At 41.0% G+C, this 13,956-nt stretch overlaps 1 protein-coding gene across 5 annotated transcripts in view; it reads right to left on the bottom strand.

Annotated features, from left to right (window-relative positions):
* Positions 1–13,956, bottom strand: part of TUB (TUB bipartite transcription factor) — a 130,507-nt gene that overhangs the window by 18,253 nt on the left and 98,298 nt on the right. For all 5 annotated transcript variants that reach the window (XM_051963966.1, XM_051963967.1, XM_051963965.1 and 2 more), the window contains one exon: positions 1,047–1,202. In XM_051963966.1, coding sequence (XP_051819926.1) covers positions 1,047–1,202 — 156 coding nt within the window. The remainder of the gene's footprint in view (positions 1–1,046; positions 1,203–13,956) is intronic.

Here is a 13,956-nt window from a genome sequence, read left to right as displayed (position 1 = left end):
GAACCAAAGTCAAGGAGGAGGAGAACCCAATGGGGAGGAAGGTCGCCAGTCACCCAGGGATGTGGATCCCGATGTGCCAGGTCAATGAGCCCCTTGCTCGTACCCCCCATGCTAAGGAGTGCCCTATTTCTGCCAGCTGACATAGCAGCTTCCTTACCGCTCTCCCTAATCCTACCCACACTCGGGCTGATGGGAGCCAAATCGTCCTGTTTCCATCTGCACAATCTCTCTTCCTGCAGAGCCATCACCCTTGACAGGACTTTAATAGCCCCCTAATTGGTCTCCGTACCTCACATCAGTTCCCTCTCCTATCTTTCACATGAACATGATGACTTACCAAGTGCACGTCTGTTCAGTTAAATTCCTTGCTCGTTATATAAACTCCAGTGACTGTTACCTCAAGGCTTAAAGAGAAGGGGTCCCAAAGTCTTAGTCCAGTGTTAAGCTTTACTACCTTCAAGACCCCTGGAATATTCTGTATAACAACTATCTTCAGCATTTAAAGTTCTTGAAAAATTGGTTCCAACCAACTTTTCCAGCTTTGTTACATATTTCCCTTCTGACAGGCTATGGAAGAGTTTAAATGAACTTCTTGTTCCCCCTTAAGATACTCCATCCCTCATTCCATGTCTGGAATACACGTCCTCCTCCCTAATATTCCTCAAGACTCAGCTCAAGGATCCCCTTCTACGGGAAGGTTCCCTGCCTCCCTACCACTCCCTCCCCAACAAAGCTGCTTAATTCCCTTCCCCCTAAGGTGATTACCTTGTATCATTATATATATTTTTGAAGTTCCTGGAAGACAGAGACTGAATCATTTCACATATTTTTTAAAGTTCCTGGAGGACAGAGACTGAATCATTTCACATATTTTTTAAAGTTCCTGGAGGACAGAGATTGAATCATTTTATATATTTTTAAAAATTCCTGGAGGACCAGAGACTGAATCATTTCTGGTCCATCTCCCCAGCACAGAGCACAGTGGCTGGCACCTCGTAGGTCCTTCCTGAATGTCACGGAGTCCTGACCGCCAGGTAGCCACTCACCCTTCGTTTGCATTGTGGTACGGAGGTCCTGCTTGGATGAGTGCTGCCCTCCGGCAGCGGCCGCCTCTGCCAGGCTCCTACTGGAGCCGGACCGACCCACTGTCAGGATCTGCACGTTCGGGTCTGGCTCATCATCTGAGAAAAACCCATCATTCCCTGCAGAGCAAAAGGAGCCAGGATAGCCTGGGGGCAGTGGACAGCTCCCCCAAGGACCCCGAGCACAGGCACTACTCCATGAGCCAGGCTGGAGGAAGGGGTCACTGTACCAGGCTCCCTGATCCAAAAGTACAGGGAGCCTTATTTTTGGACAAAATCACTTGACTTCTCTGGAATTCCGTTTTCTCAGCTGTAAAATTGGAGGTATGGACTGAATGCCCTCTGGGGTCTCTGCAAGCTTCTAAAGCTAGAATCTTATGAATTGAACTCAGGCAGGACCAAAAAAAAATCCTTAAATGTGGGGAGGCTTGTGGAAGATCTAAGGGGATGGAGGCCGGTGGTTACCACAAGGACATTGCTGATGGGCTAAAAAAAAAGGCTCTTTGGAAAACTTTACTCATAAAACTGATGCTTTATTTATTTGACAGAAAGCTATTTGTATATCTGATGGTATATGACCCAAAAATCATCTAGGCTAAGGAATTCAAGGTCCTTCGGTCTAACTTTAACCAATTTGATATGTGTGTATACATATATATACACATATATGTGTGTGTGTATGTACATATATTATATACAGTGTATATATAAATATGTATATACACATGTAGATTTATATATGTATATACATGTAAGTTCTATGTGTGTATATGTGTGTGTGTTTGTGTGTGAAATGAGTAAGGACCCATCTTTCAGGTATGTTTGCTTTTGCCTTCCCTAGTGCCTTATCCAGGCCATGTGAAATTTTCCCAACCTGGTGCCCATCTAAACGGGGAAGTCCAGGAGCCGGTTTGTGGCCAAGTGGGGCCGTGGCTCCGCGACAGACACTAATGATGAAAAGCCGTGTGGCTGGCTGAGGAGCAGGAAGGATGCTGAGCCAGAACTCAGTGTGCACCCACAAGGTCCAGGGAAACAATCTCGTGATCCCGGGAAAAGACACTCCGTCTCCTGACCCGCGAGATTTTTCTCCAGCTTCCCCCCCCAAGCCTGAAATTCTCTCCCTCATCTTTGAGCCGTAGCCCCTGCGACTCATCTGGCTTTGCGCTAAAGCTTCACTACCCACGAGACACCTTTCCCAGTCCTTCACAATCTTACTGCCCTCACTCTAAAAGGATTTCTGATTTCTTGTGTGTTTGTCTCCATGGATCTGTGTTTGCCCGTGGCTATGTGCATCTTGTCACCCATCTTCAGCTGTGAGTTTCTTGAAAGCAGAGAATTTTTTCCCTTTCTTTGTATCCCCCACAGGCAGCCCCGTGCCTGAAACACTCTGGGTGCTTCCTAAAAGCTGGTTAACGCTCTCTCCCTCTGCCCTTCCCAATGAGAGTCCTTGGGAGCCTGCAGGTGGGGGAGGACCGAGGGTCCCGTCTCTCACCCAGGAGCCCGTACCATGGGGGCTTCTATTTTCATGGCTTTGTCTATTCATTCTTGACCTTGGGGGAAGGAGTGTTCTGGCACAGGAGGGCCCAGACAGCCAGGGAGACTGGGAGAGCCATCAAGGCCATCTACAGCCCCAATACCAACTGGATCCTCAGGGCCAGCGGCTGCAACAGTTGGGTCCAGTTAGGAGTCGGAGCAGCCACGGAGCAACCTGCAGGAACTAACCCACCCATGAGCTGACTGGTTCCCACTTCGTCAAGACAAAGCTCCAATAAGCTACGCCATACCCAGAAGCACAGGACTCCAAAGATGGGGGGAAGGATTTCTAGGCTGAGACCCTCCTCAGCCCCATTGTTCCCTATGGGTGGTCAGCAACTTCCTGCTTCAAGTCCGGGCCACCTTCCCGATAGAAGTCTCACACCCACTTTGTTTAGAGACATGTTTTTGGAACTTTTTTTCTTACTATAACTTCTCAGTAAAATTCTCTTTGTAAAAGCTAATTGATACCAATCAATTCATTGATATTGGTAGAGCACATCAGGTGAGGGCTCAGGGGCTGTGGCTCATTAGAAACATTTTCATCATTATGACTGTTGTTATTATTATTAATAGAAACAACCAGCCCTTGCAAGTTTGTCCCCTAATCCCTGGTGGGGAGTAGACAGTCACCCTGCCAATATGAGAAGAATTGGTTGACTGACTGAGAGCAGAGCACAGCATTTTTCTCCCCCATTCAAATATAAGCTTCTTTTTTTGTTTTTGTGGCAACTGGAGTTAAGTGACTTGCCCAGGGTCACATAGCCAGGAAGTGCTAAGTGTCTGAGTCCGGATTTGAACTCAGGACCTCCTGATTTTGGGGCTGGGGCTCTATCCAGCTGCCCCCAATATAAGTTCTTAGGAGTAACTTTGTCTCTTACCCTTGTCCCAGACTTGAGTACAGTGCCCAGCATGTGGTAAGTACTTACTAAATGGTCGCAAACTGATTATCCAGCTTTATTTCACACTGCTCCCTTCTTACACTCTACAATCCAACCAAACTGAACCATTTCTCATTCCTCATTTTCCCATTTCTGTCCCATATTCTGTCCCTTATTGTCCATACTCACAGCAGAATAAAATCTCTCCCTTATTTCCAAGGGAACCTCTGTCAGAGGGCCACAACCCAAACCCAAAATTTCTCCCAATTTGTCCAGATCTCGCTTCTGCCTCTAATTCATCTTATTTTGTGTCACACTTGTATATTTGTCATAGACTCCCTCCGTACTATAAACTCTTCCAGGGCAGAAATCATGTCATTTTTCATTTGTATCTAATGTATTTTATATTGTTAACAAATGTTGGAAAAATTGTCAATGAGCCTCTTTTGTTCTCAAGGCCCAAAATACCCACAGTGCTAAAACCATGGCTCCTTCAAGTGTTATAATAAGGTGTCAACGGCTCATATTCCCATAGTGTTTTCCTTACAACAATCCTATGAGGAAAGAAACCAGAATATTATTATTATGAAAATGCTGTTACCCACAAGATTCTAGAAACAGGTTGTTTTGGGTTGTCAAATCTTCTGTTCTCTTTAGCTTCTGTGTCAAGTTGTCATAACACCATATAAATGGGAGCGACAGGAACACTCCACATATAATTTCTCTTAGAAGATAGGAGCACGAATTTAGACTTTGAAGGGACCTTAAAAATCGTTTACTTCAATCTCACATTTTACGAATGGAGAAACTGATCCCCAAAAACTTAAATGTTTTTTTAAAAGTCACATAGATAATAGATAGAAGAACCTAACTCCCAACCTAGGGTCCCGAATTTCAGATTGGCTAGTATTCATCCTATCTAACCCCACTCATAATCACCACAATGATGCTTTCTCAGCATCTTCATGGACTTATGAACTTTCATTTCCAGCCCTTCTACAACCTCACAGCACCAGTGCTTTCCACCTCTACATCTGGAAAGAGTAACCAATCAACAGCAAGACTCTTTGAAAGAACAAAAGATCTATCATGCACTCACCATCCCTAAGACTTCTCAGATAAAAACGAAGGACCTCCTCATCACTTGTTGTCTTCCCCATTCGAACATAAGCTCTGGGAGAGCAGGGGCTGCCTTACTTTTTTATGTCTGGATCCTCAGCACTTAGCACAACTATTAGAATGTGTTAAGGATGTCATAAATGAGTTCTCATCATTTAATCAAAATTTGAACATAATTTCTGACCCAAACTTAGTGGAACAGAAATGCATCAAGTTAAAAGTAATAAAACCAAATAAACATATAAAGTTTGATAATGATGACTGATTATGGAAAACAAAGGTTTCCTGAGTCTCAGACAAAAGGCCAATTAGAACTTCAGGATCTAAGATGTACTCCAGCATCTGTTCCTGGCAGTAAGCTAGCAAGTGACCGTGACTGGGTACCGGACCGGCTTTTTATCAGATGACTAACAAAAGGCACAGAATAGGTGTCCTTGTGCAAACTGAGACCAGAATCCCAACTGCCACTTTTTCAGGACTTAGTCCTTCTTTGCAACTTGTAATTGTGAGAGGGGATGGAGAAAAGGAAGAGGAAAATAAATAGTGAGAGTGAGCAAAGTGAAGATGTGTGTGGATATAACTGTGCACTCCAGGGGCAGTTACCAAAACTGGCCAAAGAAAAATGCCTTTGAGATCACACTTCCCTTCTACCTTTCCAACTGAAGGGGGAGGGATTCCATCCCCAGAGAGAAGAGGGGCTGGTACTTGGGGAATCTGAACAGGGCAGAGGAACCAGATGGTCTTTAGGTGAACAAGCAGCATCCACTGGAGAAGAGAAACAGTGCCCACAATCTCCATCAAGCAAATGACATCAAAAGATAACTCAATAATAGAAATGTTAATGTTCTTCATCATTTCAACTCTTTGTGAGCCTATTTGGGTCTTTCTTGACTAAGAGACCCAGTATTTTGCCATTTCCTTCTCCAGTTCATTTCACAGATGAGGAAACTGAGGCAAAGAAAGTTAAAATGACTTTCCTAGCATCACACAGCTTGTAAGTAGCAAGCTGGAGGCTGGATTTTAACTCAGGAAAATGAGGTTTTCTGACTCCAAGCTCAATACTACACCCACTGTACAACTTCGCTGTCCAATAAAAAAACAGCATATTGCTTATGTTGTCCCGCGTTGTCCAGGAAGGGGATGTTCCTGTAAAATATTCTGCTTTCTACAAAGTTACTCTGTTCATTAACTGGCATTCCTATGATGCTTAAAGCTTTATAAAATATAAAGCACTTTATAAGCCACAAATATTATCTTATTGGATCTTTACAATCACTCTGTAAGGTAAGCACCATGTGCATTAAGGACTGCTGGCCACAGTACCTTCCAAATCATGTTGAACTTGAAAACTGAGAAGACCTGGGTCAAATTCTACTTTGGACACTTACAAAATGAGCAAAATACTTAATCCCTCTCCTAATGTCAGTGTCCCCATCTGCAAAAAGATGGGGAAAACACAAGCACCTACCTCACAGTGTTGGATGTTTTGCAAACATGAGAGCCCTATAAAAATGCTTTTTTATTATTGTCCACTCCCATTTCATAGATCAGGAAACTGAGTCTTAATGAAAAGGTTAATTTCTCCCTTTTGGTCTGATTTTTCTTGTACAACCTGACAAATATGGAAATACATTTTAAAGGATTGTACATGTTTAATCTATATCAGCTTGTTTGCTGTTTTGGAGAAAGGAGAGGTAAGGGAAAGAGGGAGAAGACAGAGTTTTACAAAAATGAATCTTGAAAACTATTTTTATATGTATTTGGAAAAATAAAATACTATTGAAAAATATAAAAGTCTCTAGGGATATACAAAACTCTTTGCAACTAAATGCTGCTCATTTTAGGTGGGTTTATTTTAAGTTTCCCTCACTTAACTACAACTTTTTTTCTATAAAACTGTGAATACCATGGTTGCAAATGGGAAGTGGGTCTTGGTATTCTAAGGGGGTGTCTGAGATACATACTCCCAGGTGCCCTAGGGGTGAGAAAAGTCCAGAAAACTAAAGAGAAAGAGAAAAATCACAGACGGCATTCCTGGAAAAACAAGAGTTGCATGTGAGTGTATATGAGCCTATGCAAGCTGCAGGGTAGGCTACATCCCCGGTGGACTTTGATCCATAGTGCTTGATGGGTTGAGGGTGAGCAAAGGACATGTCTTCTCAGTTTGGGGGGAGGAAGGTCTGTCAATGGGTACAGGAAGAAAGAGCAGAGGTCCCTGGCCTGGTGCTGACAGAGCTATTTCAACCAAAATACTGAGTTTTTTTCTTGAGGAAATTCTGCTAAAAAAATTCACTATTTTCTTAGAAGATGCCAGGATTGTTTTGTTCCTGCCTGTCATTTTATCAATGCTTCTGAGTTCCTGGGTCTTGGAACTTCTCCATCTCCACCCTGTCACACACACTTTAGAGAGAGCCTCCCCTTGAAACAAAGAAGCAGAATACACAATTACTCAAAACCAACCTCATTTCATGGAGTATACAACATTACCTATCCACAGTCCTCCACCTCTCAAAAGACTGTTTCGAGAGAGAGAGAGAAAGAGAGAGAGAGAAGACAAATTTAAACCACGGCTGGCTTACTGAGATAATACAAGAATGACAAGTAACAGATGCAGAAAATTAAAAATGACTTCGAGAGAGCCGCAGAATAGGCATTTGATAGGATAAAAATGGAAAATTTCAATAGATTTTTACCAGTGTATTAATGTTTAAGAGCAATGAAAAATTCTTTCCGGGGGTACAGAGATATTAGGAAGGGAACAAGAATTCATTAATATCTACTATGGTAGGCACTAAGCACTTTACAAGTATAATCTCATTTAATATTCACCACAATCCTTGGGGTAAGTGCTTAATTATCCTCATTTTACAGCTGAGGAAACTGAGGCAGGCAGATGTTAAATGAATTGCCCAGAGTCACACAGCTAGTTTGTAGGGCTGGATTTTATCTCAAGTATTCGAGATTCTTCGGCGCTCTATCCACTGCCCCACTAGGGCAGACTTCTTACCAGGTTTCTAACCAAACCTGAGGTGGAGTAGGAAAAAGGGGTGGCTAAAGCTAGATAAAGGGAATGACCAAAGGGTCATAAGTGGAAGCAAGTTAAGGGTCATCTGGTCCAATTCTCTCATTGAGACAGAAGTTGGGCTCAAGGTCACCTAGTTGCTAAGTAGAAGGACTATAACTTCAAAGCTAGCAGGCTTTCCAATCAATCAACTGCCTTTTATGAAATGCTTTGGAAGAGAAGATATTAGTCATTTTTGGAGGAGATCTATGGAAGACCAGGCCAGCCCATGATGATCTCACTCATGGATATCTTACTGGAAGAATTATAAATATAATATATATAATTAATTTATTATTATATATAATATAGAAAAATTAATTAATAAAATATAATATAAATATAAAAGAGTCAGAGGGAAGGTTTAGAAATGGTGACCATCCCTTTGGAAATGGCTAGGATGAAAAAAAAGCAAGTCTTCAAGGACCTAATTAAGTACCTCCCACAAGCACCAGGGTTGGATTTTGCTGATTCAAGTAAGTTTTTTGTGTTACACACAGATGGTAAGCCTGGCTGGTCTGGAGTCCTAATTTTCTCCTAGGAAAGCAATGGGCAGAATTACTGGAGTGGTTTGCTATTTCCTTCTCCAGCTCATTTTACAGATGAGTAACTAAGGCAGAGTTAACTGACTTGTCCAGAGTCACATAGCTAGTAAATGTCTAAAGCCAGATTTGAACTCTGGAAGATGAATCTTCTTGACTTCATGACCAACATTCTCCCACTGTGCCATCAAGCTGCCCAAAATATATAGATAGTAAATTTAAATTAAATGATTGCTAACTGAAAGGGACTCTGGAGGCCATTTGGCACAATCTCCTTATTTTACAAATGAAGGAACTGAGACTCAGAGGTGTAAAGTGATTTGCCCGGGATCATATATGTGATGTCTCAGTTTCCTCACATTTAAACTCAAGTTTGAACCTTTTAAATATAAATATGTAATTCTTATCTTGCCACCTACTTATCCCCTGGAAATCTCAAAAGTAACCCCAACAAATGGCACCTGCCTCTTTGGGAAAGCAGACAGCCTGGATATCCTTTCAGTCATCTCCTGGCCCAGATCTTGAGCTAACTACTAATGTATTTAAAGACAGTAGCAAATCAGAGCTGTAGCTCTCAGACTATCTGTCTTGGGCTTAGCAATATATGCTATCACAGGAGTAATAAATTAATGTCACTATAGATGGCTGCTAGCACAGGAAAACATACTATAATTTGGAAGTGATGGCAAGGAAATGATCAGGTCCATGGAAAAGATATAGTATGAGAATTTACAACATATGAACACTGCATGCGTGTTATACATAGTTATCTGATATAATTTTCAGGGACTGCAAATTTTTTCATTGGGGAAGAAATGCTGGCACATTTCCCACATTCTCTCTTTCCTTTTCCTTTTGGATAGCTGTACAAAGTAAATCGCCTAGCTTAAGGAAGAGAAATTGGTAGAACCAGTATCTACCAGTATCATTCGAGTTAGCTGGTGTTGAAAAACAAAGCTTGGAGAAAAAGAGAAGAGGAGAAAGGAAAAGAGAGAGAAGGTGGGAAAAAGGGAAAAGAAAGGGAAGGAAAGGGGAGGAAAAGAGAACAAAGAGAACACAGGAGTTATCAGAAGAGAAAAGACAAAATGAAAAGGATTTTTCTGCCTTTACTTTTCACATAAATCTTTGTGGGCTGTTCATTTTAGAATTTCTATCTAAACTTCTTTCATCTTTCTAAAAAACTCTCCTCTGCAATTTCTGGAATGATTTTCTTTGGAATGTCTCTCCGTATGCAGAAGGGTATGCATATGTGCTCCTAGATTCCCAGGTGGTGAAATAGGAACACAAGGAAAAAACCCAAAATGCTCCTTGACCTTTTGTGTTACAACAGAATTTTACACAGGGCATATAAAGTTCTCAGTCTTTGAAAACTGAAAATCCATATCTATTTGTAATTCTTTCTCTCTCTGTCTCTCTCTCTATCCCCCACTTTTTTTCTCTTTCTCCTCCCTCTAAATTGCCTGCTTTCTCAGGCCCTGGTGGCTTAGTAAATAATGAAGAACAGGGACTGTCAGGATAAAGGCAGAATTTATTAGCTATTCCCTGAAAGCTATACCAGAACAGTAAGGCTATCTGAATAAAGAGGCATTACTGTGTATCTAAGACCCTCCTCTGACATCTTCCCCTCATTTTGATGGATCCAAGAGATCATAAAGAATTCTAGGAGCCCACACCAACAGATTAGAAGCTCTGACAGTTTCTAAACCAATCTGGAAAACCCTCAAGTACCAAGCAGGTGACATACATCTTTTGTTCAAGGACCAGCCTCGTTAAGGGTAGAGGGGATCATCAGTACAAGATTTTCCACCTCCTTTCACAGAACTGTCCACCAAGAGCTAGAAGAGGTGGGGTCCACTCCGGTGGAATGAACATCCACACAGATACAGACGCAGTCACAGATCCTTGAAGAGTTAGAAACAAGATAGGAGGTGTGGTGAGTAAAGCACACTAGCTCTGGAGTCCAAAGAAGAGCTAAGTTTGAATCTCATCTCCACTTTTTACTATCCTGGATGGCTTTACACAAGTCATTCACTCTTTTAGAGTTTCCTCATATGTAAAATGAAGATGACCTTAGAGTACTTTCCAGTTCCAAATCTATAATCCTAGGTAAATGCCCCAATAACAACAATAATGATAATTAACATTTATATAAGTGACATATTTCATCTCATTTGATCCTAACAACCACCCTGTGAACTACATGCTCTATAATTTATATCCCTTTTACAAACAGTGAAACAGGCTGGGAGAAGCTCTCCAAGATGACACAACTAATAAGCATCTAAGGTAAGATTTGAACTTCTGGATTTCAAATCCAACACTCAATGCCCTGAGCCATCTAGTTACCTAAAAGTATGGAAAAAACACAAGAACCAAAAAGGGAGAAGGCTAGGACTGAAGAGATCCTAATGTTAGGAGAGGAGAATATTAATCTGGAGGGGTTAGTACCAGAGTGCGCAAGGGGGTTCTCATGGGACCCAGCCTTTTGTTCTGAAATCTTCCCCCCAACACCCCCGCCAAGCAAAACAAATGCTGAGGGGCTCAAACAGTCCCAAGATGTGCAGTCACACAGATGCAACCCAGACATGCTAAGAACAACTCAAACAAATACCATCTTGATAGAAAAGAATAAGGCAGACATCAAACTCTGCATTCTAGCTCCAATGGGATCAAAAATAGCTCACACTTAAGGAGGACGTTATGGAGCACAATACAAAGCACTTTTTCATCCATCAGTTCATTAAATCCTCACAATAACCCTGTGAGGTAGACAGAGCAAGCTACCGTTGTCCGCATTCTTACTAGGGAAAAGATCAGAGTTCAGATAAGCTAAATAAGGTACCCAAGGTCATATAGTAACCTCGTGGCCAAGCTGGGACTTATAAACATAAAATTTTGGATCTGGAAGGTGCCTTAGAGATCCCCTAGTCTAGCTTCCAAACTACCCCCCCTACCTTTTTCCAGAGGAGAAAGCTGAAAACTGAGGACATAGCTAAACAAAATCAGGTTTACATCCTTAGCCATGAAAGGAATGAGTGTTTGTCTAACACAAAGGAGATCGAGGTATAAAGGGAGAACCAGCTGATCTCTAAGGTCCTTTCTAGTTTTAACAAGAAAATTATGACTTATTCAAGGTCATATGGTGAGTCAGTGCCTTGGTTAGATTGGCGCCCAGGGCTCCTGATTCCCAGGCCAAGCATTTCGCCATCAAACTCAAAATGATCCAATGAAATCAGACTCTTAGTTCAATTCAACCCAATAAACATTTATTAAAGTGATCACTATGGGCAAAGCCCTAACTGTGCTAGAAGCTTTGGATCCAAACAAGGGATTTTCATTCTCTTAGAAGGAACAGAACATGTCCATGATTAAATTTAAGATCATTTGAGGAAGGAGAGAATATTAACAACTGGAGGAGAAAGGGGGAATGAATAAAAGAAGGCTTTGATAAAGAGCTGGGTCTTGAGCTGAGCTTTGAATTAAAGTAAAGATTTTAAGAAATGAGGATGAGAGCACCAGCCCTGAAGTCAGGAGAAGCTGAGTTCAAATCTGTTTTCAGATACTTACCATTTCTGGCTATCACATGTTGGTCAGAATCTGTCTGAGGCAGAATTTGACCTGAGATGTTTCTCATTCTAAGTCTATGATTGTGGCTGTGGAGCATCTGAAAATTTAATATTTTATCCTACAGCACAAGTTTAATTTGTATTAGATTGCGTTCTGCCTTGGGAAGGGAGGTTAGAAGGGAGAAAAGGAGAAAAAATTGAAACAAAGTTTTATAAAAATGAATGTTGAAAACTATCTTTACATTTGTTTGGAAAAATAAAATAGGAGAAAGAGAGAGGGAGAGAGAGAGAGAAAGAGAGAGAGAGAGAGAGAGAGAGAGTGTGTGTATTATCCTAGATGCAGACCCTTGGCAATTTCTGAGTGGTGCAATAATTTGGTCAGATCTCTGCCTTAGCAAGATCAATCATTTTGGTAGCTTGGCAGAGAATGAATTAAGAGAGCAGTAAGCCTGGAAGAAAAGACATCAACATTCCAAGGTATTGAGATAATGAAAATACAAACCAAAGTTGTGAGTTGATGACTGGGGAGAAAAGGGTAGAAGCAACAGATACTATGGAACTAGAATTGACAAAATGTGGCAACTAACTGGACAAAAAAATGAAGGAATAATAAAGAAAGGATGACTCCAAGGTTGTGAACCTGGAAGACTCAAGGGATGGTGGTCACCATGATAGAAAAGTTTGAAAGAGGGAAAGGTTTAGCAAGAAAGATGATGACTCCCATTTTGGAATATGTTGGATTTGAGGAATGGAATAGGAGGTGAAGATTTCCAGTAGTCGGGTGACAACATAAGGATGGTATCTGTAGAAAAATTAGGTTTACAACATAGAGACCATAATTGGACCTGCTGGAGCTGAATTAGATCACTAAAGGAGGGAATGCAAAGAAAAAGAAAAAGACAAGCTTCAAGAGACACTCAAGGTAGAAGACAAAAGAATAGATAATGAAGCGGCAAAGGAAATAAAGTATTGAATATTTAGGAGGAAAACCAGAAAAGGGAGGGACAATGGAAAAGAAAGCATGGAGAAAGAATGAATAGCAGTGGCAAAAGCCATAGAGAGGTTAAGATTAAAGATGGATAAAAATCCACTGACATGAAACATATATATATATATATAAAATATATATGTGCTTATAATATAATATAATCAATATAACGATGATCGCAATTGTTATCATTAGCATTATTAGAAGTAACAATGATAACAAAGTGAACACTGGTAACCTTAAGATAGTCATCTCAGCTGAGTGCTGGGATCAGAAGCCTAATTGTACATTCAGAAATTAACTTTGGCCCCAAAGCAATAATCAGATCAGCAAGAACACAGGAAACACCAGAGTACCATTAATCCCCTTCAAAAAAAAAAAAAAAAACACCAGAAATCCAGACATTACATGTGCTTGCATTAAAGGGTGAAGATACCCCCTGGGCTAGACCTGGATAATAACGAAGTGCATGTGTACTGTGACTGAGAGGTAAGCAGCATACATAGCTTAAAGAAGCTAGCTGTACGGGGACGCCTGGATTCATCTTAGCACAGGGTAGTGAGAAAAGGACTGGATTTGTAGCTAAAGAACCAAGACTCTATACCTAGTGCCCTTATATACTTAGTACCTGTGTGCCTTTGGGCAAGGTCCAATTCTTCTCCTGGCCCATTTCTTTATCTGCTAAGTGAGAAAGCTGGACGAGAAATTTTCTAAGGGTCATTACATAGCTAATATTCTAATAATCTAATAATAATAATAATAATATCCTAATAATCTAATAAGGATTCTAATATTAGAATAATAATTCTAATAATAAATAATAATAAACTGACCTTTACAGGCAATAGAAAATGTGAATAAATTCAGAATAAATCTCAGAATTGAAAACAGTTTTAGGAGTCATCCAATCCACCCTATGTGTGAGCAAGAATGCCTTCTACATAAGACCTGAACAGAAGCGGTTGGTGGTCTAGCTTTTGTCTGAATACCTCCAGGAAAGGGAAGACCAACTAAGCTTCTTAAGGCAGCCCATTTGATCACTGGATAACTTTTATTTAGGGGTTCTCAAGCATATTTGGAGTTTGCAGTTTTTTGTTTGGGGTGGGGGGGAGAGGATTGGTCTTAAATAGACTCTGGGAAGATGGAGAGACTCACACATGTACTTTCAAATAATAAGTATCAAC

Source organism: Antechinus flavipes, chromosome 6 (assembly GCF_016432865.1).
Source record: "Antechinus flavipes isolate AdamAnt ecotype Samford, QLD, Australia chromosome 6, AdamAnt_v2, whole genome shotgun sequence".
In the NCBI taxonomy this organism is placed as follows: domain Eukaryota; kingdom Metazoa; phylum Chordata; class Mammalia; order Dasyuromorphia; family Dasyuridae; genus Antechinus; species Antechinus flavipes.
This window is presented reverse-complemented; position numbering and strand designations above follow the sequence as displayed.